Source organism: Oryctolagus cuniculus, chromosome X (genome assembly GCF_964237555.1).
Source record: "Oryctolagus cuniculus chromosome X, mOryCun1.1, whole genome shotgun sequence".
NCBI classification, from domain to species: Eukaryota; Metazoa; Chordata; class Mammalia; order Lagomorpha; family Leporidae; genus Oryctolagus; species Oryctolagus cuniculus.
In genome coordinates, this window is record NC_091453.1 from 50,064,332 (window position 1) to 50,092,259 (window position 27,928).

The window sequence follows — 27,928 nt, forward strand, 5'->3', positions numbered from 1 at the left end:
TGACAAAACCCTAGCAGCTAAACAGATTCAGGGATAAGAGATTACAGCAAAGCACTTACAATCAACTCAGCTTAAGTGATTTTCAGCTTCTGGTTGGGCTTCTGGCCACAAGAGAACAGCACCATGACTGTGACCTTCTTCTCCCGACTAGATCTCCAGGAGGGTCTCCAGACCCTCTCTGTTTTGCAGTGGATCCCAAGCTACATCATTTTAGGTGAGTGAACCCCGAAGGCTGGAGCACACAAGGGAACAGACTAAACATCCCCCAAGAAGGAGGGCTCTGATGAGATCATCTGGTTGGTCCCCACCCCCTGGAAAGAACTGGGCTGGCCACCTCAAGGCCAAGAGTGAGGCTACGTTCTGGTTTAAAGGACCACCTCTGCATTCTCAGGAGCTGTGTCCTAGGAACTAGCTGGAAAAGAGTCATATTTGGGTCAGGCAGAGTTGGTGTTGCTAGGCAGGCATAGGGGATTTTCTAGTATAAGATTAGGCTGAGAGAATTCTGGAAAATCTGGGAGCTGCCTGCATGACTCATTAGGCAGAGTTGTATGAAAGGGCCAGTTGTTGTTCAGTGGACACAGCGCACAGCAACCGTCAGCACTGGGGCAATGCGCCGACAGCTCCAAGCGATTCCCAGTGGGAAACCGGGGCTTTGTGGGAGGTCCATTCCGGGGCAAGCTTGGAAATCAGGTGAGCAGAACTCAAGCCATCATCATGAATGGCAAGCTGATTCCAATCCAGTTACAGACCCTTTCGAGCAGGGGTTCTTAACTAAGGGGCCTTCTAGAACAAGAGATCGAGAGAGGGGCAGGAGAAGGGGTGTGGGGTGGAGTTTGGAATTTGGATGGGAAAATTACCTCTTTACTTTTACTTTTAATCTCGAGCTGAAAAGCAGCAGTTTCTCCAATGATGAATGGGGACAATAAACCACAGGGGCGTTAGCAGCTCCTGTGACTTGGTCAGAAACAGATATTACATTTTAGGGAACAGGTGGATGGCTGCATTTTAACTTGATGGGTTTCCTTTGCAAGTCTGGGTATTTCATGTTGTGCATTTAGAAATATTATCCAGAGAAGGGGTCCGCAGGTGTCCCTGGACTGCAAAAGGAGTCCATGGCTCCCCAAAGATGTCGACCTACTAAGCCTTCTGGAAACCGAATCATGCTAAGCCCATCAGTGATTTGACTTCAGCTGCATCAAGAAAGGAAAGTGAGGGCATGGACTGAGAAAGGTTGATTGGTGGATGCTAGGTTATAGCTAGATAACAGTGCCAAGTTCTGGGGGTCTGCTGTGCAGTAGGGTAAGTATAGACGATGTTAATGTCCTGTGTATTTCTGTATTAAAAATACATAGAAGATAGGGTTTAGGATTTCCCTATAAAGAAATGTGAAATGCTTGAAAGAAAAAAATATATTTACTCTGATAACACATTGCACAGCATATACATGTAATGATCCATCACACAGTACTCTGTACATAGGCACAGTTGTTATATGTCTGTCAAAAATTTTTAAAATAAAACAAAAAGTTTGTGAAAGAGAACTCACACTTTCCATGGAATAAAAGAAAAGAAAGTGATGGGGGTGGGGGTGGGGGTGGGGGTGAACTGATGTAGTCTTTGTCTCTCAAAGTTTCTTTTTTGTCTGCCTTTGCACCTAACTTTACTTCCTGGAAAAGACTCCTTTGAGAAGGATCAGCTCTCGGCTAGGGGAGTTTGGGGGACAAGGATATCTGGATCCCAGAAGGAGCAGGCATAGAGAGCAGGGAAAGCAGTTAAGAGGCACAGGGCTGTGGAACTGCATCTGGCCCGCTGGGGGGCCCCCCAACCCAGAAGGTCTTTTTTTTTAAGATTTATTTATTTATTGGCCGGCACCATGGCTTACTAGGCTAATCCTCCACCTTGCGGCGCCGGCACACCGGGTTCTAGTCCCAGTCGGGGCGCCGGATTCTGTCCCGGTTGCCCCTCTTCCAGGCCAGCTCTCTGCTGTGGCCAGGGAGTGCAGTGGAGGATGGCCCAAGTGCTTGGGCCCTGCACCCCATGGGAGACCAGGAGAAGCACCTGGCTCCTGCCTTCGGATCAGCGCGCCGGCCATGGCGGCCATTGGAGGGTGAACCAGTGGCAAAGGAAGACCTTTCTCTCTGTCTCACTCTCTCTCTCACTGTCCACTCTGCCTGTCAAAACAAAAACAAACAAACAAAAAAGATTTATTTATTTATTTGAAAGTCAGAGTTACACAGAGAGAGAAGGAGAGGCAGAGGCAGAGAGAGAGCGAGGTCTTCCATCTACTGGTTCACTTCCCAGATGGCCGCAATGGCCTGAGCTGCACCGATCCGAAGCCAGGAGCCAGGAGCTTCTTCCGGGTCTCCCACGTGGGTGCAGGGGCCCAAGGGCTCAGGCCATCTCCTACTGCTTTCCCAGGCCATAGCAGAGAGCTGGATCAAAAGTGGAGCAGCCGGAACTCGAACCGGCGCCCATATGGGATGCCGGCACTAGAGGTGGAGGCTTTACCTGCTGTGCCACAGCGCTGGCTCCCAGGAAGTCTTGGTACAGTATTTGAACACTAACACCCTGGTTGTTCTGGCCCTTCTGGCATGGCTTTATGCATTAAAAAGTTCTAATTTTTCTCCCAGAAACTTATCCTTTTTCTCTGTTCCTTTTCCCCTCTCAAACACTAGGCCAGGGTGGACGGCGTATCTGACAACTGGATTTGTAAGGGACCAAGAAGGTGAGGGGTTGCCTCCTCGGAGCACCTCCTCCCCTTCAACCTCACCAGCTTCAGTCTTCCCAGAGGAGCTGAAGGGGTGGATCGAGAGTGACAGGGACACACAATGGCACCCATGGGTCTTCTGTGACAATGCAGAATAACAAATGTGAATGTCTTCTTTGTCATCTTTAGTGTGGCAAAAACACACAGAACATAAAATTTGTCACTTTAACCATTGTAAAGTGTACATTTCAAGGGCACCGAGTACACTAATGCTGTTGTGAAGTTATCACCACCATCTATCTCCAGAAGCTCTCATTTTCCCACACTGAAACTCTTTTAAAAAAGGAAAAGATTTAAGGGCCAGTGCTGTGGTGTAGCTGGTAAAGCCACTGCCTACAGTGCCAGCATCCCATATAGGCACTGGTTCGAGTCCCGGCTGCTCCTCATCTGATCCAGCTCTCCGCTATGGCCTGGGAAAGCAGTAGAAGATGGCCCAAGTACTTGGGCCCCTGCACCCTCATGGGAGACCTGGAAGAAGCTCCTGGCTCCTGGCTTTAGCCTGGCCTGGCCCAGTCATGGTGGCCCTTTGGGGAGTGAACCAGCAGATAGAAGACTCTCTCTCTCTCTGCCTCTCTCTAACTCTGTCATTCAGATAAATAAATAAATTTTTGAAAAAAAAATATTTATTTATTTATTTATTTATCTGAAAGGCAGAGTTACAGAGAGACACAGAGACAGAGAGAGATCTTCTGTCGGCTGGTTCACTCCCCAAATGGCCACAATGGCCAGAGCTGGGCTGATCCAAAGCCAGGAGCCAGGAACTTCCTCTGGGTCTCTCACATGAGTGGCAGGGACCCAAGAACTTGGACCATTTTCCACTGCTTTCCCAGGTGCTTTAGCAGGGAAATAGATTGGAAGTGGAGCAGCCAGGATTTGCTGCTAGTGCTGCAGACGGTGGCTTTACCCACCGGCCCCTGAATAATACCATCTGATGGGGACATACTATATATTGCTTATCCACTCATGTATTGAATGGCATGTGAGTGGCTTCTACCTCTTGGCACTGTGAATAATGCTGCTATGAACACAGGTGTACACATACCTGTTAGGAACCTTGATTTCACTTCTTTTGGAAATCCAAGGTACCTTAAGAAGTTCATAGGAAATGAATGAAGAGATAAATTTACTTTGTTGCCAAAAAGTTTGACACTCATGTGTTTTCCATGAACTTTTTTTTTTTTTTTTTTTGACAGGCAGAGTGGACAGTGAGAGAGAGAGACAGAGAGAGAAAGGTCTTCCCTTGCCGTTGGTTCACCCTCCAATGGCCGCCGCTGCAGCCGGCGCACCGCGCTGATCCGATGGCAGGAGCCAGGAGCCAGGTGCTTCTCCTGGTCTCCCATGGGGTGCAGGGCCCAAGCACCTGGGCCATCCTCCACTGCACTCCCTGGCCATAGCAGAGAGCTGGCCTGGAAGAGGGGCAACCGGGACAGAATCCGGCGCCCCGACCGGGACTAGAACCCGGTGTGCCGGCGCCGTTAGGCGGAGGATTAGCCTATTGAGCCACGGCGCCGGCCCTCCATGAACTTCTTGAAGACTAACACAGATGTGTGGATTTCAAAAAAAAATTTTTTTGCACCAAATAAACTTTTCATTCTCTATAAACTTTTGGAAGTGCCTTAGCATATCCAGCAGTGGACTTGGTACATCGCATGGTCATTGGGTTTTTTAATGTTTGGAAGAGCTGCTATCTTGTTGTCCACAGTGGCTGTACCATTTTACATTCCCCCAAACAGTGCACAAGGCTTCCAGTTTCACCACGTGCCAACAAATTTCTGTGCCAGTACCAACTTCATATTTTCTGTTTATTCAGTGGTAGCTATCCTAATGGGTGTGAGGTGTTATCTTGTAGTGGTTTTGATTTGGATCTTCCTTATTAGTGCTGTTGACCATCTGGTGCTTGCTGGCCACTTATCTTGATTTCTTTTAGACTGATTACTTTATCATTCTACTTGTCTCCCTCTACTAGTTTAGAGGTTATATATCCTGTTTCCATTCTTTCAGTGCTTATGCTAGAAATGACAATGCAAGTTCTGAGTCTTGGACATAACCAAGGTAGCTACAGCCTGTAAGAGAGTGTGATGCCCACAGAGGCACTTAAGATATTCAGATCTGTTCAATCCAACAGTGACAGAGCAAAGACCAAATAGAAAAACCCTGGGCTGCCATTGCTGAGACGATGACAAGTTCATTACAGGCTGCTTACCTTCTAGTAACAGAGATAAATCATTCATTCAACCACTATGCACATTTTATGTACTAGTGGTGGAAAAATACACAGATCACTATGATGTAAGTCAGATTGTGGTAAGTGAAAGGTCCATGGTGAAATGGTATTAGGATGCCAGAGCTGAAGAAAATATTACAGCAGGTTGAGGGGATTAGGGAAGGCAAGAAAGGGAAGCAACATGGAATGAGCTCTCTTATTTTTAAGATTTATTTGTATTTATTTGGAAGGCAGAGAGAGGGAGAGAGAGAATGAGAGAGAGAGACAGAGACAGAGAGAGAGAGAGAGAGAGAGAGAGATCTTCCATACACTGGTTCACTCCCCAAATGGCCACAATCAGGAGCCAGGAGCTTCTTCCGGGTCTCCCATGTGGGTGCAGGGGCCCAAGCGCTTGGGCCATCTTACACTGCTTTCCCAGGCGCATTAGCAGGGAACTGGATCAGAAGCAGAGCAGTGTGTACTATAACCGGCTCCTATATGGGAAGCCGGTTTCACAGGTGGCAGCTTAATCTGCTGTGCCACAATCAATGCAGGAAATAGTTCTGGACAGCAATTAGCTGGGTGACTTCAGACAAGTACTCTCTCCACCTCTCTTTGTAACTCTGGCTTTCAAATAAATAAATAAATCTTTTTAAAAAAACTATATGTTTATTTTGGTGCAAAAATTTTAAAATCCATGCATAGTTTCTTCACAATATGCATTTTCAACTTTTTGAAGACACTCCATTGTATGGATTTCCAAATATTTTTGTGCCAAAATAAACTTCATTCCATTCTCCAGGAACGTTCTGAAGTAGCCTCACATCCCTGGGCCTCTGCATTCAGCAGTGGCGCTAAGGGCCCCTCTGAGGGCGAGCTTTCCTTCTAAGACTGGCTCGCCACCTGTCTCTTCCAGACTATATCACCATCTCCCTAAACTGTTGCAATATCCTCTTTCCTGGTCCTCTCGCCTCTTGTCTCCAACCTCTCCAATGGCTTCACTGCTTGCTTCTCAGAAGAGTCTTTCAAAAGCATCTTTGATTACATCTCTCTCTCTCTCCTGCTCAGTATAGTCCGTGGTTTCTCATGGCCTACTTGGTGATACACAAATGCGGTAGCCTCAGTATTCAAGTCCCTCCTCCACTCACTGGCTCTAATCCCTTACCAACCCACCCTCTGCAGGAAGCTTGTGTTCCAGGCCATCTATTCACAGAAGAAACAGGCAATGTCCCCTCCCACACCCTCACCTCTGCTCTGATCATTCCTTTTCCTGGGCAGGTGCCATGAGAACTCCAGTTTGTCCCTGGACAACCCCTGCTTTGAGATAATATCAAGCCATATCTTCTTTGCAACATTTTCCAGTCAAACTGAGACCACACTACTTGTGGGAGTCTATAGCACCCTGTAAGGGCCAGGCTAGGTAGCAGCCCGTACATCTTTTGTCTGCTCAACCCACTAAGCTCCACAACACTACACTGACGATCCTTCCAGAGTTCAGATTTCGTCTTCCTCAGTAGAAAGCTTTACTTCCACTCCTTGTTATTTTTTCTCTCCCTTGGACACCTTTATTTTGTGTGGGGGCCTTTCTGCTTTCTCCAGCTTCTGCTACTACAGAGACACGGAATATAGTCTCAGGGGTCACATAGGCTCGTTCTGCCACCAGCTTGTTCTGAGATCTTGTACAAGTGTTATTTTCATTGTGACCTCAAGCAAGTAAGCCACTCGCCCTCCACCAGAGTAAGAAGCAGAGCTTCATCTGCTTCTAAGGAACGTTCTGAAGATTAATGCGATGATACAAACCCTCAGCAGATGTTCATTTTCTTCCTTTCTATTATAGAAATTGGCATTACCAGGAGTCCACCCACTCCCACCTATCTTAGTCCATCTTCTGCTGTAATAGAATACCACGGAGGTGGTGATTTACAAGCAATACAAGGTTATTTGGCTCACAGTTCTGAAGCATCTGGGAGGGCTTTCTTGCTATGTCATCCCCTGGCGGGAGGCAGCAACACAGCAGAACACTACACAGGAGAAGAGCAAGCAAGGGCTGAGCCCGCTTTTACCAGGAGCCCTCATGACATCATCCACCTCTTAAAGGTCCCACCTGTCAACCCTGTTGCATCGGGAATTAAGTTTCAAACACGTGCACTTGAGGGGACACACTCACACCGTAGCACCACTTCAAAGGACACAATCCACCTTGCCACTTGGTCAACAGAGTGACAACCACTCCTGAGACAAGCTGCCCGGATTGATTTCATTACACCTTCATAAGGAGTAATGATAATCAGATCCTAGAAAATTAAGCACAGGCTCCATCAGGGTATTTCTCACGGCAGCATCCCCATCAGCCCGACATCCAGGTGGCTGCATTGGCCTACAAATTCTACCTCCGGGCTGTATTTTAAATCGGCTTGAGAAACAGTAGGCTGTTTCAGGTTCCTATTGCCTCTCAGCTGAATCACTGAGACTCTTCACGGATCTTCCTGCCCACAGTTCCTCCTGCTCCCACAGTTATACCAAATTATCTTCCTGACACACAGATCTGATCCTGCTACGTCTCTGCGGAATGACGTGTACTGGCACCTTGTTTCCCTCAGCTCCCGGCCTAATCGCCCCAGCCTAGCCTCCTTTCCAGCTTCATCTCATCCTCTGTGCCTTCCTCCTGCTCCTTGCGTCTTTTTAAAAAGATTCATTTATTTATTTGAAAGTCAGAGGTACACAGAGAGAGGAGAGGCAGAGATGGAGATAGAGGTCTTCCATCCGCTGGTTCACTCCCCAGTTGACCGCAACAACTGGAGCTGTGCAGATCTTGGCCAGGAGCCAAGAGCTTCCTCCAGGTCTCCCATGCAGGTGCAGGGACCCAAGCACTTGGGCCACCTCTACTGCTTTCCCAGGCCACAGCAGAGAGCTGGATTGGAAGTGGAGCAGCCGGGACTCGAACCAGTGGCCTTATGGCATGCTGGCACTGCAGGCTGCAGCTTTACTGGCTATGCCACAGCGCCGGCCCTGCTCCTTGCATTTTGCAGGTTATGCTGTTCCTCACAGACCATGAACTCTCCCATCTCCAGGCCTTTGTTCAAGCTCTCCACAGTACATGGAAGGCCATCCCTACACCAATCCATCTGTCTAGATCCTGCCCTTCTTCCGAAATTCAGCTTTAAGTCTTCACTTCCACAGAAACCTGGTGTTTCTAGAAGGCAGATACTTTGGTCTCTACGAGTATTAGTATGAGTTAACACACACGAGGTTCTAAAAACAGCTCTTGACATATAATATAGTCTCAACAAATTCTTCCTACATCTTTTTTTTCCCATAACTTGGAATGAAGGCAAATGTCCTCTCAGAGTCTCTGTTTCTTCATTTGTAAAATGGGTACAATAAAAACATTTACACATCAGACTTAATCCTTCTGTGAGCAGATTAAATGAGATAGTGCACAAGAATGGCCCAATCCAGTACTGTTTCATAATCAATGCTCAAGACACTGCCTCGAGGCCTATATTGCCTTCTTGTCTTCATTTCCACTTCTACTACTTTCACCCTCTTCCTTCCAGCCTCCCCAGATCTGTCCCTGGCGAGATTTGGCAGGCACCGCCCACACTTGGATTTAGGTCAGTGCTCTGAAACCTAATGTTTCCATGCATTAAAGTGACAGCTTTTTCATTTTAACACTGGAAATGGCCGCTTACCTGTAGCCTCATACACTGGCACCTCCTGCAACCCCAGAAGACCGAGCAGAGGCACGGGTGGATTCCCTTCCTATCAGCTTCCCCCTGTGCTGCAGCTCAACGTAACAAGTGCTTACCATGAGCCGTCTTCCCATGCATGCCACTCTGTGAAAGGCTGAGTTGTTTATTTTAAATATTTATTAAAATATTATTTAAATATTTATTAAATAATTATTAAAAAATAATTTGAAAGTCAGAGAGAAAGAGAAGAGAGAGAGAGAGAGAGAGAGAGAGAGAGAGAGATCTTGATCTCCCATAGCAGCTTTGGCTGCTACACCACAGCGCCAGCCCCAGAAGTCTGTTTCTAAGAGGCTGTCGGGTAGTAGAGGGCCACACAGAGGAGGCACTAGTTATACAAGCAAGCCAAAGGAAACAGAGCAGGAGAGGAGCACAGTGGAGTTGTTGGAAGGGCATGGAGATGGGAACCCTTCATTCTGATGAGGGGGCCTGCAAAGATACCATCAACAAGGTGTCCTGTGAGCTAAGACTTCAAGGCTGGAAGAACTTTTTAAAAATATTTATTTGTAGGGGCTGGCACTGTGGCATAGCAGGTAAAGCCGCTGCCTGTGATGCCTGCATCCTATATGGGTGCTGGTTTGTGTCCTGGTTGCTCCACTTCCGATCCAGCTCTCTGCTAATGGCCCGGGAAAGCAGCAGAAGATGGCCCAAGTCTTTGGGCCCCTGCCTCCACTTGGGAGACCCGGACGAAGCTCCAGGCTCCTGGCTTCGTCCTGGCATAGCCCCAGCCATTGTGGGCATCTGGGAAATTAACCAGCGGATGGAAGGCCTATCTTTCTCTCCCTTTCTCTACTTTCTCTGTCTCTCCATCTCTCTCTGCAACTTACTTTGAAATAAATAAATAAATCTTGAAAAAAACATTTATTTGTTTATCTGAAAGTTAGAGTTGCAGACATCTTCCCTCTGTTGGTTCAGTCCCCAAATGGATACAATGGTCGGGACTGTGCCAGGCTAAAGCCAGGAGCCAGGAGCCTGGAGCCTGGAGCTTCTTTGGGTCTCCCATGTGGGTGGTGGGAGTTCAGACATTTGGGCCAATTTCTGCTGTTATCCCAGGTGCATTAGCAAGGACCTGGATCAGGAGCAGAGCAGCGAAGACTTGAACCAGCGTCCATATGGGATGCTGGCTTTGCAAGTGGCAGCTTAGCTTGCTGCACCCCAATGCCAGCTCCAGTTGATGCCTTTGAACAAGAGACTGTATCACGATCAAGAATGTACTTTATTCACTACAGGTTAAGGTAACTGTGTGCACACACCTCCTCAGATCATCTCGTGCCCCTGCAGCAATAAAGGGCCCACACTTTGAGGAACACTGGGCTATGGCTTAAGGGATGAGAGTGCAGGTACTGAGAGATGAGGCTAGAGAGATGTTTGAGGCTAGTCCTGGGGAAGCCTTGAATGCCAGACTAACATGCTCAGACTTTATTCTGTCAGCAGTGGGAAAATATCGAAGATTTCAGAGGAGGCAAATGACATCATATGATTGTGCTTTTGATAAATGTATGACTTGGGGGGGGCTTAAATATTGTGCAAGAAGGAAGAAGACTTCAAAATTTTTCTATACGAAAGCATTTTTCACAACACACAGCTTCTTGAGAAACGGACACATAATCTACCTCCTTAATTCTCCTTGGTTAACACTGTCTGCGTTGCCTGGTGTTGTTTTGTTGTTGTTGTTGTTGTTCTGAAAACTCTCTTCTTTACATACAGAGCTGATCTTCCCATAGAGAGGCTTTGGAGTCTAAAATAATCAGGACAATTAATTTAGTCGTGTCTTCTATTCAGATCTTTTGTTTTGACAGTAGAAACCCTTACAATTTTCTCAAAACAAAAATGTTCGGGCTACTGTCTGGTACACAAAATAGACCGGAGGGGCAGAAACCAGAAGCAGAAGAGCAGATGAGAGGCTGCTGTCCACACCAGCGGGGAGAAGGCCTGGGAGACAGCAGCCATGGGGGCAGGGCCAGGAGGATGGATGGGAGAGATTTTTGTTTAAACAAAGAGACAGAAGTCAAAGATAGCCTCAAAGTATTGAACCTACAACACCCTGGGTCCTGAAAGATGAGTAGGAACTAGCCAAGCAAAGAACTGAAGAGTTAAAACCAGGTTTTACTGGTTGAAATTTTGTTTTTCAAAAGATCCATTATATAGTGACACAAAGATCAATTCTACAAGAAGACACAACTATCCTAAATATATATGTATCTGACAATAGAGCTTCAAGATACATGAAGCAAAAATTGATGGAACTAAAAAGAAAAAAATAGATGAATTAGCAATTATATTTGGATAGCTCCCCTAAAGCCACAATCAAAACTCATCCACGAGGAAATAGATAAAAATCTTATTTTAAAAAGGTATCTCCTTATCCATATGGTTCCAAAGAAAATTCTACCAAACATTTTAAAGAAGAAATGGCACCAATCCTATGCAATCTCTTCCAGAAAACTGAAAAGGAAGGAACATTTCCCAACTCACGAAGAGATCAGATCCTGAGACATAGATCAGACAGGGACAGTACAAATTACAAATAGCCTTCATTAATATAAATGCAAAAATCTTCAATTGAATTTGCAATAGGATGGTACTTTAAAAAGCTGAAAATGGTATTAAAAATAAGTTTATTTTAGTGCCAAAATTTTTGAAATCCATGCATGTTTTTTTCATAATACACATTTTCCATGAACTTTTTGAAGACTACCTGTATGCATGGATTTTAAAATTTTTTTCCAACAGAATAAACTTGTATTTTAATTCTATTTCTTTATGAACTTTTGGATGTGCTATCATATAGTACAAAGTTCAATGCACCACAACCAAGTGAGCTTTATCCAGGAAAGCAAGTGCAAATGTTTGAAAAAAGATCAATGAAAGTAGAATAGCATATCAACCATCTAAGGAAGAAAAAAATACGATCATATCAATTGATGTAAAAAAGACATTTGACAAATTTCAACATTCAATCATATAAAAAAATGTCTCAAGCAACTAGGAATAGAAGGAAATTTCCTCGTCTTTATTAAGAGCATCTACAAAATCAACTACAGCTAACATCACAACGGTGAAAACCCAGATGTTTTCTAAGATTGAGAACTGCGTTTCTTAGCTTTTTGTTGCTGTAACAATACAATATTTGAGAGAAGTTACTTAATGAAGAAAGAAGGTTCAGGCCGGTGCCGCGGCTCACTAGGTTAATCCTCCGCCTAGCGGCGCTGGCACACCGGGTTCTAGTCCCAGTCGGGGCGCCGGATTCTGTCCCAGTTGCCCCTCTTCCAGGCCAGCTCTCTGCTCTGGCCAGGGAGTGCAGTGGAGGATGGCCCAAGTGCTTGGGCCCTGCACCCCATGGGAGACCAGGAAAAGCACCTGGCTCCTGCCTTCGGATCAGCGTGGTGCGCCGGCCGCAGTGCGCCGGCCGCATTGGCCATTGGAGGGTGAACCAACGGCAAAGGAAGACCTTTCTCTCTGTCTCTCTCTCTCTCACTTTCCACTCTGCCTGTCAAAAAAAAAAGTTAAAAAAAAAGAAAGAAGGTTCATTTTGGCTCACAGTCTTGGAGTTTCACTGTCCAAGGCAGGTGGCCCCTTTAGTCTGGCGTTTGCTGAGGGCAGTGGATGACAAGAGCATGCACAGTGGCGGGATCACATGGCAAGCCAGGAAGCAGAGAAAGAGAGACAGGGAGTACACCTGTCTTCTACCCTCTGAGGGGGTTTTCCTTATAATACTGTCATGATTCAATCATGGAGCCGCACCCTAAACAGCCGAATCTAATCCAATCATTCCCAGGGCCCCACCTGACGCACCACTATTATATTAAGTTTTAGCCTTAATTCATTAACAGAAGAATATGGGAGACACCCAAACTATGATCCAAACCATTACAGAAACAGCAAGGATGTCTACACTTGCCACTTGTATTCAACAATACTAAAAGTCCTAGCAAGTGCACTTAGGCAAAAACATAAAAATAGATGAAGGCCTGCAGATAAGAAAATGAGAAATAAAACTGGCCTTGTTTGCAGATTGTGTGATAGCGTAGAAAATTCCAAGGAGTTTTTAAAGCACTTTTCTAAAGATTTTATTTATTTATTTGAGAGATAGAGTTACAGACAGTGAGGAAGAAAGAGAAAGAAAGGTCTTCTATCCGCTGATTCACTCCCTAAATGGTCGCAACAGCCAGAGCTGTGCTGATCTGAAGCCAGGAGTCAAGAGCTTCTTCCAAGTCTCCCATGTGGGTGCAGGGGCCCAAGGACTTGGGCCATCCTCCACTGCTTTCCCAGGCCATAGCAGAGAGCTGGATTAGAAGAGGAGCAACTGGGACTAGAACCGGCACCCATATGGGATGCTGGCACTGCAGGTGGAAGATTAACCTACTGAGCCACAGTGCCTGCCCCCAAGGAATATATTTTTTAAAATCCCAAACCATTCAAGAACTAACAAATATGATCACACATAAAAAACTCCCTCACATTTGTATACTCTAACAAAAAACAATTGAAAAGAATAACTTACAGAGCAATACTATTTAAATACTTCTAAAAGGTGAAATATTTATAAATGAGATATGCATAGGGTCCATCTACTGCAAACTATACTGCCAGCCATCCATTTTCACAGATTATTTTGTTGCTAAGATTTATTTTACTTATTTGAAAGGCAGAGTTACAGAGAGAGGGAGAGACAGGGAAAGAAAGAGATCTCTCTGTTGGTTCACTCCTCAAATGGCCACAACGGCCAGGGCTGGGCCAGGCGAAAGCCAGGAGCTTAAAATTTCACCTGGGTTTCCCATGGGGGTGCAGAGGCCCAAGCATCTGGGCCATCTTTCCCAGGAGCATTAGCAGGGAGCTGGATCTGAAGCAGAGCATCCAGGAATCGAAGCAGCCCTCTGATAAGGATGCCATATCGCAAGCAGTGGCTTAATTTGCTTCACCAGAACTCTGCACCCTCTCCCACTTCCACAGGCTCTGCATCCACAGATTTAACCAACTGCGTATCAAAAATATTCCCCCAAAAGTTGCACCTGTTCTAAACACACAGTTTTTTTTTTCCCTGCCAGCTACTGTTCCCTAAACAACACAGTAACAACTAATTACAAAGCTTTGGCTAATTTATATTAGATATTATAAGTAATCTAGAGATTATTTAGTGAACACAGGAGGAGATACATTGGTTATATGCAAATAGCACATCATTTTACATGAGAAACTTGAGTGCCTACAGATCTGGGGGTCTTCAGGCAGTCTTGGAGACAATCCCCCATAGATACTGAAGGACAACCGTAAGATGCTGATGAATGAAATAAAAGATGTAAATAATCAGAGACATATTGTGCTCACAGATTGGAAGATTCAACATAGTGAAGATGTCAGTTCTCCCCAGGTAGATCTATAAATGTAATTCATTTCAACTAAAACTCCCAGAAGGGCATATTAGATAACAGTTTTGTAGCACCATTAAATTTCTCAAATGTGCTAATAGCGCCGTGGTTATTATAATGGAAGAGAATACCTTTGTTCTTAGAAACTACACACCAAGGTGTTTAGAGTTGAAGGGTTGTAATCTCTGCAGTATACTCCAAAATACAAATATACATGTAAATACTTATATTTCCATTTTTAGCTGCAAATCAAATGTAGAATATTAATAATGAGTAGGTCTAGGTGAGGCTATCTGGGATTTTATTAAAACATAAAAGATTTCTGCTGTTTTATTTTTGTCAAAACAAAAAGTTTAATTTCTTCTTTTAAAGATTTATTTATTTGAAAGAGTTACAGAGAGAGAGAGAGAGAGAGAGAGAGAAAGGTCTCCCATCCGCTGGTTTACTCCCCAATTGGCTGCAACGGATGGAGTTGGGCAGATCAGAAGTCAGGAGCCAGGAGCTTCTTCCAGGTCTCTCACGTGGGTGCAGGGGCCCAAGGACTTGGGCCATCTTCTACTGCTTTCCCAGGCCATAGCAGAGAGCTGGATTGGAAGTGGAGCAGCCAGGACTCGAACTGACGCTTGTTTGGGATGCTGGCACTGCGGGCAGCAGCTTTACCTGCTACGCCACAGCGCCAGCCCCCCAAAAAGTTTAATTTCAAAAAGTCCTGATGGCATAGATAAACCAATTCAAAAATTTATATAGAACGACAGGCTCCACCGTAACTAAAATAATTTTGATACAGAATAAAATTGGGGGGAATCACACTAGCTGATTTTAAGACTTAATAAAGACTACAATAATCAAGACAGTGATATATTGATGAAGAGATATACACAGTAATCCATGAAACAGAATAGAGAAAACAAACAAACCCACACAAATATGGCCATTGATTTTTGACAAATATGAGAAAGCAATTCAGTAGAGGCAGGATAATCTTTTCAACTGTGTTATTAGAACAACTGGATATGCCCATGCAGCAAAACCTTACACCTTATAAAAAGTTAGCTTAAGCGTGATGTCAACAAGATAGCAGAATAGGAAATCCCCTACTCGTATGTCCCTATAGTGACAAGAATTTGGTAGCCATCGTTGAAGAAAACGCTTTTCCTGGGAGTCTTGGTACCTAGGTAGGATGTTGCACATTCCTGGTGGATCTCAAGACCAAGGCAGGCTGTTTTGAAAGAACTGGCCCACGCTCAGGTGGCAGGCTCACCAACTGTGGGGAAGTGACAGATCCGGAAATGCCATTATCCCCCTATAGACTCAGCTACAGCCCCATGTGGCTTCCATTCTGCCTCCAATACCATCTGCCAAGCAATCTGGGAAGAGTCACATCCATTCATACCTCGGGTGTCGGGCTTGCTGACTGCAGTGCCAGCAGTGACCTCTGAAACAACCCCCTCAGCTATGGCATCAGCTCAGTTGTGCTCGCTCAGGGACCAGCCAGTTAGCCATACCCATCCATGCAAACAATGACCCCACAGTAGATTCTGAAACAGCCCAGTAACTTGGCTCCAAACCACTCAACCATGGTGCCAGATCATTTCTGTCCACCCAGAAACCAAGCAAGAGACATACCTGCCCATGCTCCCTTGAGGAAGGCCTGCAGCTCTGTCTTGGCTGCAGATCTTAAAGCATCACTGTGACTCAGTTCCAGCTTCTCTGAGCCACATTCTGAGGCCTGGCCTGCTTTCCCAGGTGCCCACTCAATGATCCAGCAGACACGTTCTCAGGTATCCGGAGGGAGTACACCTGTCTGTGTACCTGGTAATAGGCCTATCATCTGTGGACCCAGCTGCAGACCCTGAAGAGAACCTCTGTTCCTACTACAAGCTCTATTTTTTTTAAGATTTAGTTGTTTGAGAGGCAGAATTACAAAGTGGGGAGATGGGGAAGAGAGATCTGCCATCCACTGGTTCACTCCCTCATTGGCCACAATGGTCAGGGCTGGACCAGGCCGAAACCAGCAGCCTAGAACACCATCCAGGTCTCTCGCATGGGTGGCAGGGGCCCAAGGACTTGGGCCATTTTCCACTGCTTTCCCAGGCAAATTAGCAGGGAAGTAGAGCAGTTGGGACTTCAACCGGCACCCACATGGGATGCTGGCACTGCAGGCAGTGACTTAACCCTATATGCCACAATGCCAGCCCTGCACCAGCTCTATTGACCAAGATTCTGGATGCAGTGCAGTCTGCCCAGGGATCAAACAAGACCCCTACCCTGTCAAGCCCCTGGTAACAAGCTCACAAACTCTAGATTCCAGTGAGGACCCCTCATATGGAGCAGCCATATGGCATGGCTCCAGCCCTACCTGACTTCAATCCCAGATAAAATTCCATTGCCCTGGGAACCCAACAGGTCCTGCTGAGATGAGATGTTTAGTAAATAAATAGAAACCATTTAAAAAGCAGCAAACCTCACGCTGAAGAATACAAAAACACAAAAGTATTAAAAATAATTATATCTATAATGATTTGTTAGTGCATACACAATATTAAATACAAAGTGTGAAATTAATAGCACACAATGTGTGGGATGGGGATTAAGGAAAAATGTAGTTATTGAAATTATCAGTTTAAAATAGAATATTATGACTATAAGATGTTTTATGTAAGCCCCATAGTAACCATAAAGAAAAATCTTTAGTAGATGCACAAAAAATGAAGAAAAATGAAAAAAAGCATACCACTATTAAAAAATCAACAAATTGTTAGGGAAGACAATAAGAGGAAAAAAAGAACAAATGATCTATACAATATTCAGGAAATGATGAACAAAATGGCATTAGCAAGTCCTTACCTATCAATAATTACTTTAAATATAAAAGGATTAAATTGTACAATCAAAAGATATATATATATTTATATTTATATATAGGCATTTTGGCTACAATATGGTGTCTGCTAGATACTCATTTTTGTCTTAAGGACACAAAAACAAGCTGAAAGTGAAGGGATGGAAAAAGATACTCCATGGGGCTGGGGCTGTGGCATAGCGGGTAAAGCTTCTCCCTGCAGTGCCGGCATCCCATATGGACACCAGTTCAAGTCCCAGCTGCTCCACTTCTGATCCTGCTCTCTGCTATGGCCTGGGAAAGCAGTAGAAGATGGCCCAAGTGCTTGGGTCCCTGCATCCATGTGGGAGACCTGGAGAAAGCTCCTGGCTCCTGATTTCGGATCCAGGCCAGAGCAGAGAACTGGATTAGAAGTGCAACAGCCAGGACTCGAACTGGCAGGTGGCCTAACCCACTGTGCCACAAGCTGCCCACAGATCTTAGACCTTCTTTAAAAAAAAAACTATTTATTTATTTGAAAGGCAGAGTTACAGAGAGAGATAGGGAGAGAAATCTTACATCTGCTGATTCACTCTCCAAATGGCTGTAACCGGGACTTGAACCAGCTACCATATGGGATACCAGTGCCACAGACAGCAGCTTTACCTGCTACACCACAGCACCTGCCAGATCATAAATCTTAATGTAAACCAGAAAACTATAAAACTTTTCATAGAAAACAGAGAAAACTTTGATTACGTTAAAATAAGCAGAGTTCTAAGATGCAACACCAACAGCAAATCTGTAAAAGGAAAAATATTAAGCAGTTGGACTTTCGGCCGGCGCCGCGGCTCACTAGGCTAATCCTCCGCCTTGCAGCGCCGGCACACCGGGTTCTAGTCCCGGTCGGGGCGCCGGATTCTGTCCCGGTTGCCCCTCTTCCAGGCCAGCTCTCTGCTGTGGCCAGGGAGTGCAGTGGAGGATGGCCCAAGTGCTTGGGCCCTGCACCCCATGGGAGACCAGGATAAGTACCTGGTTCCTGCCATCGGATCAGCATGGTGCACCGGCCGCAGCATGCCGGCCGCGGCTGCCACTGGAGGGTGAACCAAAGGCAAAGGAAGACCTTTCTCTCTGTCTCTCTCTCTCACTGTCCACTCTGCCTGTCAAAAAAAAAAAGTTGGACTTTACCAAAATTGAAAGCCTTTGCTCGGGGTCAGCACTGTGGCACAGCAGATTAAATCCCTGGCCTGCAGCACCAGCATCCCATATGGGCACCGGCTCTAGTCCCGGCTGCTCCTCTTCCCATCCAGCTCTCTGCTGTGGCCTGGGAAAGCAGCAGAGGATGGCCCAAGTGTTTGGGCCCTTGCACCTACATGGGAGGCCGGGGAGAAGCTCCTGGCTCCTGGCTCCTGGCTCCTGGCTCCTGGCTCCTGGCTCCTGGCTCCTGGCTTCGGATCGGCGCAGCTTCGGCCATTGTGGCCAATTGGGGGAGTGAACCATTGGATGGAAGACCTCTTTCTCTCTCTGCTTCTCCTCTCTCTGTTTAACTTTACTTTTCAAATAAATGGATAAATCTTTAAAAAAAAAAAAAACAGAGAGAGAGAGAGAGAGCCTTTGCTGTAAGAAGGACCCTGTTAAGAGAATGCAAAGGCAGACACAGACTGGGAGAAAATGTTTGCAAACCACATATCAAACATAGGAGGTATATACTAACGGTATAAAGAACTCCCAAGAAAGCATTGAAAAATTGAAAAACAGGTAGAAGATTTGAACAGACACAACACCCACGAGGATGCACAAAAGGCAGATAACCACGTGGAAAGCTGCTGGGCATCACTAGCTATTAGGAAAAAGCAAATTAAAATGACAGTGAGATGTCACTGCGTATGTGTTAGAATTACGTGGCCATCCTTGGTATAAACTACTCGAGGAGCGCACCTACGTGAAATTCCTCCTTGATCATCCTCTCCAAGATGCCTTTCTGGAACAAGGACAAGAGAAGCAGGTCACATCTCCTGGTGTTGAGGCCACAATATCTGAGACACACATACATGCACACAAACGCTGTTCCTCATTATTCCTCTCCTTTGATGTCATGAATCTCCTCATTCTGTGATCTTTAGCTCTTCCACGTTGGCCTGTTTCTCCTGTCTCTTGTACATTACACTGTTCATACTCCAGCAGGCCGGTCTGGAAGTCTTGTCCTCAAAGGATTCTTATGGACTCCTTCAGGGCCACACCTGAAGCTTCAATAAATTCCGTAAGGGAGTGGCGGCGCTATGGTGCAACAAGTAAAGCTACCGCCTGCAGCAGTATTTATGTATGTGTGTGTCTATATATATTTACAAACACACACACACACAAAGTTATAGTGCCTTTCCTCTGTACCCTCATGTACAGAGCAAACTAGATACCAGATAAAATATATTTTTTTTTTCTGGCACCAGTGCTGTGGCATAGCAGGTAAAGCCACTGTCTAAGGCACCAGCATCTCATATGGGCACCAGTTTGAGTCCCGGCTGCTCCACTTCTAATCCAGCTCCCTGCTATGGCCTGGGAAAGCAGAGGACGATGGCCTAAGTGCTTGAGCTCCTGCACCCATGTGGAAGACCCAGAAGACAATCTGGATCCTGGCCTCAGCCTGGCCCAGCCTTGGCCACTGCACTACTGCATCCATCTGGGAAGTAATCTCTCTCTCTCTCTCTCTCTCTCTCTCTCCCTCCCTCTCTTTGTAACTCTTTCAAATAAAATTTTTTTTTAAAAAAAAGGACTAGTAGATAAACGAAGGAGATAAAATATAAGGAACAGAATTAATCCATTTATATTTTTAAAATATCATCATATTTAAATAACATACATGCTAAGTTTTAGTCATTGACATTTGCTTATTGAAAAAACTACTTATTTATGTTTCAGTCAATCTCCAGATATTTGTTGAATACCCACTGTGTGTTCCAGGCACTGTTCTAAATACTAGGGGTACAAGCAAAACTCATTTGAAGAAAGATAATCAGTAAAGATTCTTACTTAGCTTTACTTGAGTTTTTCCCAAAGTTTCAGTTGCAAATTTACTCTCATCTTTTATGAAGGTCAGAGGCCTTTTATCCACAGTAGACTTCTGATAAAATTCCATCCACCACTACTTCCTATCTAATGCACATGCTTATAGCAACCCTCTGGGCCAGTTCTTGTAACAGGAAGCCAGCTGATGCTAAGGTTTCTCCTACTCCACAACATGAGGGTTTTTAATCATTTATTTGAAAGGCAGAGAGAGAGAAAGATAGAGAGAGAGAGAGCAGGCGAGCACTCTCATCTGTTGATCACTCATCAAATACCCACAATGGCCAGAAATGGGCTGAGCCAAAACAGGGAATGAGAATGCGATCCAAGTCTCTCACGTGGGTGGCAGGGACACAACCACCTGAGCTATCTATCACCTGCTGCCTGCCAGAGTCTGCACTGGCGGGAAGATGGAACAGGAACCAGAAACAAGAGTGGAATTCCAGTATTCTGATATGCATGCCAGCATCTACCCCACCAGGCCAGACACCTGCTGCTATAACATGATTTTAAAAAAAGAGAGAGATTTTATTTATTTGAGAGGCAGAGGTAGACAGAGAGAGGGAGAGACAGAGAAAGAGATCTTCTATCCACTGGTTCACTCCCTAAATGGCCAAAACAGCCAGAGGTGGGCTGATCCGAAGGCAGGGGCCAGGAGCTTCTTCCATGTTTCCCATTTGGGTGCAGGGCCCATCCTCTGCTGGATGGGAGGTGGAGCAGCCAAGACGCGAACCAATGCCCATATGGGATGCCGGTGCTGCAGGCGGAAGCTTAACCTGCTACGCTACAGCACTGACCCCATATAACATGACTTTTTAAAGCAATGTGCATTCAGTCTTTTTTTCTGCCATGTTCATATGTCCAAAATGCAAGAAACCAACCTGCTGATAGGTAAACTTTTGAGTTTCTTCCCGTTCTCTGAACCTGTTATCAACTATAATGTGGTATCTGCTCAAAAGAGTCCTGCGCATAGCTAGATCCTTCCTTAGGCACAATCTGTGCTCAGCACGTGGTTCTCATGAAGGCAGATTGTAAAACAGAATTCCATTCTTACCGCTGTGAAGACACATGGCGTTTGCATTTCACAGCCTTTGCTGCCATAGCTACATCTGCCCCTGCTTTTGAAAACGGTGAAACACTGGGACATTTGGAATGGAACAAAAGAGGACATAGTAAAGCGGTTTCTACTCGGGGTGTTCTTCTCAGCCTCAAACAACCCGAACACTGCAGGCAACCCCTCTCTGCGGGAAGACGCAGATTTATCAGCTCCACGAAGGACGGTCAAGCTTCCAGGAAGAATTTTCTGAGTCCCAGAATGGGGGTCAGCCAGCAGCCACCATTTGACCCTGGCTGAGGATCTGCTCTGAAAACCTCAGGGCTATGCTGTGTCCTCCGTTAAGGTCTCAGTCATCAAAGCAACCTTGACCCAAGGGATCAGAGGTCAGCCTGGACCCCAGCAGAGCTAGGCAAGAGGGGGAGAGGAGGAAGAGAAAAGCCCTACACCAGTTTTGCCTTGTGCCTTCAGAGACGGGGGTTGTGAGAGCCATGCTAAAGCTCAGAAGGCACTGAAGGTACCAACCCTTTGTGTCTCCTCAGGGGCTATTCCCATTCTGCTCATACCCTACTTTCTGGTGTTCACCAAGTTCTGGTCGGCGTCTGTGCTCGCGTTGGCCTGGCTCGTCTACGACTGGAACACCCACAGTCAAGGTAAGAGGTGGGACAGCACGCGGGGCATGTCTGTGCTCAGGAGGACCTGGCAGGAAGAGAGGTGGAGCGAGAAAGAGAGGAGGGATGAAGAAGGGAGGGGTGGAGACGAGGGAGAGGAGGATGGGCAAAGAGGGGAGGGGTGGAGACCTGAGGGGAGAGCGAAGCTTAGCAAGGACACAGGTTCTCTGCCAGGCTGCCCAGGAAGAGTTAAAGGGGTGAGGTTTCCAGGCAGGTGCCCCCAGCCTCAAGCTATCTCCCTATCACCTCCTTCTTCGCTGGCTCCTGTGGAGCAGGGGCTTCCAGTGTTTTTGGGGGGCTGGATCTGGTGGCAGTACCTACTGCTCAGAGGTGTGAGGAGGCCCCTCCAGGGAGCTGAGCACAGCAGGCAGCACTCTCCACCTCTGAGAGAGAGGTAGAGAGACTGGCAATGCCCGTCTGCTCTTTCCTTCCCTTCTCTACCCACAGGCGGCAGGCGTTCTGCTTGGGTACGGAACTGGACCCTCTGGAAGTATTTCCGAAATTACTTCCCAGTAAAGGTGACTGCCCTTCTGCTGGGGGCCCTCAGATCCTGTGACCCAGACTCTTACTCCCTTCTCAGCTCTTTGTTTCCAAAGGCTTCAAGTGGGCAGCAGGGAAGGTCAAGGCCCAGAGGAATCATGGGCATCAGGAGTCCAGGATGGACGGGCAGGGGGGAGACAGGGGAGTAGCGGCCTTTCCTGCTCTAGCCAGCCTAGGTCAGCCTCTCTGATATCATGACCCTTTGGCCATCTCATGACAGTGACAACGTCCCACTGAACTGGGATTCGGGGCTCCCAATAGGATACCTGCTAAGAATTGAGTCTCTGTGAGTGCTCTTCCTTCTTCCTAGCCAATGTTCTGACCCAATCTCCCTCTAACAGCTAGTGAAGACTCACGACCTGTCTCCCAAACACAACTACATCATTGCCAACCACCCGCATGGCATTGTCTCTTATGGTGCCTTCATCAACTTCGCCACTGAGGCCACTGGCTTCACTCAGATGTTCCCATCCATCAGTCCCTCTCTAGCAACCTTGGAAGGAATCTTCTGGATCCCCATTGTGCGTGATTATGTGATGTCAATGGGTGAGTATACAAAATCATTGCACTCCCTGGCCTACCTCAGGGCTCCAACCCCAAATAAGCTCTTCAGTGACCCCATGCTGGAAGAAGACTTGGTAGAAAATGAGTCCAGAACACACCGGGCCACTAACAGGTGTGCAGCCAAGCATCAGGTGCTGCTCAAGTTGTGAAAGGCAAGGTTTGGTTGGATGACCTTGCCAGGATTGCTTTCAGAGAGGAAACCAGAAAGCTGGAGTTCAGGATTAAAGGCAAATGGAAAGAGGAGGGTGAAAGGCAAGTCATAAACACAAATACAGGAAAACTCCAGCATGAATGGGGCAGCTCAGATGGACTTCAGCGGACTCCTTTCAGGGCTGTCAGTTGGCTTCTTTTGGCCAGTCATTTGTATGGCAGCTCGCATCCCAGGGTGTCATAAAGATATTTTAATATCTCTCCTACTGGCTGGGACATTCAAGGTCCATTATTCTCATCTCCTGAGAAAACCTACATCCTTGCATAGCATGCCAAGGGATAAAGGGTATGCATACATCAGAATCCAAGATAACTTTTCCCTGCCAAACTTTATGTCAGGGCATTGTGACAAATGTCATCCCTCTGGACACCAGAAAACAACCAAAGCCCAACACAAAAATGTAAGATACATCTATCTGGGGGTTGGGGGATGGCAAGTGAGGCCACTGGGCTGCCAGAGGATGCTTCTGCTCCTCTCTGAGCTTGTCAAGATTCTGGAGCAGAGGTCTCTTTCAGCAGCTAAGAGCCTGGAAGTAATTTCCACCATCCCAGTAGAGAATAGGAAGTGAGTCCAGGGCAAAGATGGGAAAGAAAAGTGATGCAATACTCTGTGACTGCTGTTGAACAACAAGTTGTCATCTCCATGCCATTGTTCCTCTACATTTTAATTTGGCTTGGGCAGGCTCCCCAGTTGGCCTACTCTCCAGCAACCTCAGCCAATGGCTCCTGTTTGGCAGGTTGCTCCAAGGAGGAAGCAGGTTGATCAGCTAGCCCTGATCACGCCTGGAGGAGAGACCTCTGGAGGGCCTCCAGTGCTGTCAGCCTTGGCAGGGTTAAAATGACTGCAGCTCATAGTAGAGAGGGAAAGGGTGAGCTCCAATACTATTGATCTGGAAGGTAGTAGGTTATGTGTGGATGCGTACACTGAGGAGCTTGGTATAGCCCCAGCTGTACCAGCATGAACCCCCAAGGCAAGTAGCTGATCCTAAGGACCAACCTCAGGTGAGGGCTAATCCAGTATATAGAGGCCAAAGACAAAAGGACAGAAAGAGCAATAGTCAAGAAACCAATGAGCTGTCTCTGGCAGGAAGAGCCTAGAGGAACCCCACACCCCCTTGCTCAGGTGCCAAGTTTATTCTGCTATTTGACTCTTTGGTTTTGCAGGTTTGTGCCCAGTGAGTAAGTTGGCCTTGAATTACTTGCTGACCCAAAAAGGCTCAGGTAATGCTGTGATTATTGTGGTGGGTGGAGCTACAGAAGCCCTCTTGAGCAAACCAGGAACCTCCATCATCTTCCTCAAAGAACGGAAAGGTTTTGTGAAGTTGGCACTGAAGACAGGGTGGGTCCCTAGGTTCTGGGGCTCTTTTCTCAGGGTGCCATAGCCCGGTGTGGGGTCGTCCTCTTCACTCTGATTGTTTCTCTCTACCCCCTCATGCTGTGCCTTAGCAGTGTCTGGGCCTCCACACTTATTCAGGTGAACACTTTGATTTGAACTTGGAGAAAGGACAGAAGAAGACCTTTTACTTTCTGCCCATTAGCCCATCAGTCTGGGGCAGTGGGACTTCCCTCTCTATCAGTCTGCCAAGAATCTGCCCAAGGAGGAAGGCACTGGCCTTGATGCAGTGAGAATTGCAAAGACGAGCTAGAATGCCTCCAAAGACCATACAACCTGATTTGGGATATAGAATGCATTCGTTCAGCATCTATTGAACACCTGCTGTGTGTCAGCCACAGTGCCAGGCATTGAGAGTACAAAAATAAATAAGATCTGGTCCTTGTGAACTCACAGTCCAGAGTGGAAGACACATACATGCACACAGAATTATAAAATATAGGGATGGGCATTGTAGCTCAGCAGGTTAAACCAATGCTTAAGACATCAGCAACCCATATCAGAATGCTGGTTTGAGTACATCCAATCCAGCTCCCTACTAATGCACCTGGGAAGGCAGCAGAGGATGGCCCAAGTGCTTGGCCCCTGCCATCCATATGAGAGACCCAGATGGAGTTCCTGGCTCCTGGCTTTAACCTGGACCAGACCTGGCTCCCATATGGGATGCTGGTGTCACAAGTGGTCACTTAACCTAATGCACCACATTGCTGGGCGAGATAACAGTTTTTTTAACCCATTACGTTCCCTGGGCCTAAAATAGTGTAGGTACACAAAACTCCATAGATATTTATTGAATGAATAAAGTGCTGTCACAAAGATGTGTATAAAGTGCTATAGGTGGCATCTGAGTTGTGATCTGAAATATCAGCAGGAGTTGCCAGTCAGACCAAAAGGGAGCAAGAAGCCAGGCATCCAATGAGGACCTACAACAGGTCAGGTGCTATGCCAGGCCCTAGTGATTCAAAGATGAATCTAATACAGTTCCTGTGTCTGGCTTGCTGTCGACTGAGGTAGTCAGACAGGTGAGGAGATGCTGTCACGCAGGGTTGGGGTAGTGTCCGTGTAGGACAGAGATGAGCACTGGATGAAGGGCACCTAATCCACATTGGGGACACTGGAGGTGATCAAAGACAGTTCTCTGGGGCCAGCATTGCAGTATAACAGGTTAAGCCGCTGCCTGCAATGCCAGCATCCTATATGGGCACTGGTTGGAGTTCCAGCTGCTCCCCTTTCCATCCAGCTCTTTGCTAATGCACTTGAGAAAGCAGTGGAAGATGGCCCAAATGCTTGGGCCCCTGCACCCAAGTGGGAGACCCAGAAAAAGCTCCTGACTTCTGCCTGGCCCAACCCTGGCAGCTGTGGCCATCTGGGGTGTGAACCAGCAGATGGAAGATTCTCTCTCTCTGCAACTTTGTCTTTCAAATAGATAAAATAAATCTTCAAAGACAGTTTCTTCAAGGAGATGACAGCAGACCTTTAACATTCGAGTGTTTAAAGGGCAAAACTGAGTTAGCCACCTGGAGCCAGAGGGAAGGCACTTCCTGCAGAGGGAGCAGACCCTACAAAGACAGGCAGATGAGAGCAAGTTGGCACACTCAGTGTGGCTAAGCAGACGGCAAGGGAGGAGTGGGGAGAGGGGAAGCTGGCCTGGTAGGGAGGGTAAAGCATCAAGACCACGCTCAGTGACGTGGTACAAAGTGAGGAGCTTGGGAAGTGTTTCCAAGTCGGAGTGACATGGCCAGGTAGGAAGGAGGCTTAGGGACATCACTCTGGAGCTGGATGCAGTGAAGGTAGTTAGGGCTCCTGAAATTAGTTTCTTCCCATCACAGACAGAGCACAGCAGATGCCCTCAGAAAGTTCAGTTGGGAGGGTGGTGCACAGTAGAGATGGGTCATCAGGCTTAACACGTTTCAGTGCTGGGATTCAAGTCCTGTAATGGAGGGGTTGCCAAGGTATTTGCTTCCTTGGAGAGCTCAGAGCCCACCCTGCCCCTTCTCTTTGCAGGGCCTATCTTGTCCCTTCCTATACCTTTGGGGAGAATGAGGTCCACAATCAGACGACCTTCCCTGAGGGCACATGGATAAGGATCTTCCAGAAACACTTCCAGAACATAGGCAAAAGAATCCTGGGGATTAACTTCTGTACCTTCCACGGCCGAGGCCTCACTCGTGGGTCCTGGGGCTTTCTGCCTTTCAATCGACCTGTTACCACTGTCGGTGAGCTTTTCATTATCCCTGGACCACACCGGATCGTGATCCCCGCCCTTCCTCACCCCAAGGCCCAGGGCACCCCGCTCCCAGCTGGGATGGGCGATGGGAATCTCAGTGAGTGTGACTGAGAGCAGGATGGGGAAAGCAACTAAACAGGAATTGTGGCCATTCATGAATGGGACAGATTTCAACAGCTGCCCCAAGAGAATCATTATTCACATGCATTCCTTCATCACTCTCCTGAGCTTGTGCACACTCTCTGGAGCATGGATAAGGTTAGGTGATCCAAGAAGGAGTGCCAGAATGGGGCCGGATCAAGAGGGGGAAACATGGAGGAAGGGGAGGGGACCCAGATACTGAATTTCAGGGTGTGGTCCCCAGTGAGGAATTGGTAGCTTGAGCTGGTAGGGGGAAGATTCTGATGCATGTCTCCTGTCTTTCTCCATAGTTGGGGAGCCCCTGCCAGTCCCCAGGATTAACAGACCCAGCAAGGAGGTGGTAGACAAGTACCATGCACTCTACATCCGCGCCCTGCACAAGCTGTTTGACCAGCACAAAGTTGAATATGGCGTCCCTGAGACCCAGGAGCTGACAGTCATTTAACAGGAGCCAAAGTCCCCATAAGCAAACCCCATAAACCATGGGGGATTTCAAGTAGAGCCACAGGGAAAGAAGAATTTAGAGAGAGGAGAGGAGATCAAGGATGGGAGGGGAAGCCAGACAAGCCAGATACTACTCAATGAGTCAGGGTTCCAACAGTGACATCCCCTCTCAAGTGCCCAGAGCAGGTTTGAGGGACAGAACCAAAGGGGCAGAGGAGGACTGGGGAGGACTGGTTAGCAGAGGAAGCTGCTCTATGATCCCTGCTTATTTTAGGGCTACAAACCAGGTTGGGAGTCTTTTGAGTCACTCCAGCCAACTGTCAGATCTGAGTAATGATAGACACTGTGCCCCTTCTCCTCTGAGCCTTAGCGGATCCAACACTGATGAGGTTTAGGATTGAAAGCTTTGTTTAGAAGAAGGATGCCTTGTTTCCTCCAAGTCCTGTTACTTATCATTTGGGGGCTGCTACAAGGTAAACCAGGGACCTGAACCATGGTTTCCTGATCCAAGCACACAGGACTCCCTCAGTTATGACAGAGTTCTAGTCTGGCTGTTTCTTCTATAAAAATAAAGTTCTGGATGCATAAAACAAGACATAATGACTTCATTACTTTGATTCATGCCTGGGCTTTCCTCAAACCTAAGCTTTTTCCCTCGTGGTCTTCAGAAAGACATTTTTCTCTGCCTCATCCTTCCTTTGTCTGGTTCCTGACA

At 46.8% G+C, this 27,928-nt stretch overlaps 1 protein-coding gene across 2 annotated transcripts; it reads left to right on the forward strand.

Moving 5' to 3' along the window:
• On the forward strand, positions 1–27,813 carry DGAT2L6 (diacylglycerol O-acyltransferase 2 like 6). 2 transcript variants are annotated; one of them, XM_051827166.2, is made up of 7 exons: positions 1–214; positions 21,566–21,676; positions 22,142–22,212; positions 22,576–22,780; positions 24,173–24,347; positions 26,406–26,617; positions 27,060–27,813. In XM_051827166.2, the coding sequence occupies exons 1-7, from the start codon at positions 124–126 to the stop codon at positions 27,212–27,214; spliced, it is 1,020 nt and encodes a 339-aa protein (XP_051683126.1). In that variant the 5' UTR covers positions 1–123; the 3' UTR covers positions 27,215–27,813. The 2 variants fall into 2 exon arrangements, with proteins under 2 accessions (XP_051683126.1, XP_008270964.2); XM_008272742.4 differs by lacking the exon at positions 1–214 and adding an exon at positions 536–690.
• The last annotated feature ends 115 nt before the right edge of the window (positions 27,814–27,928 follow it).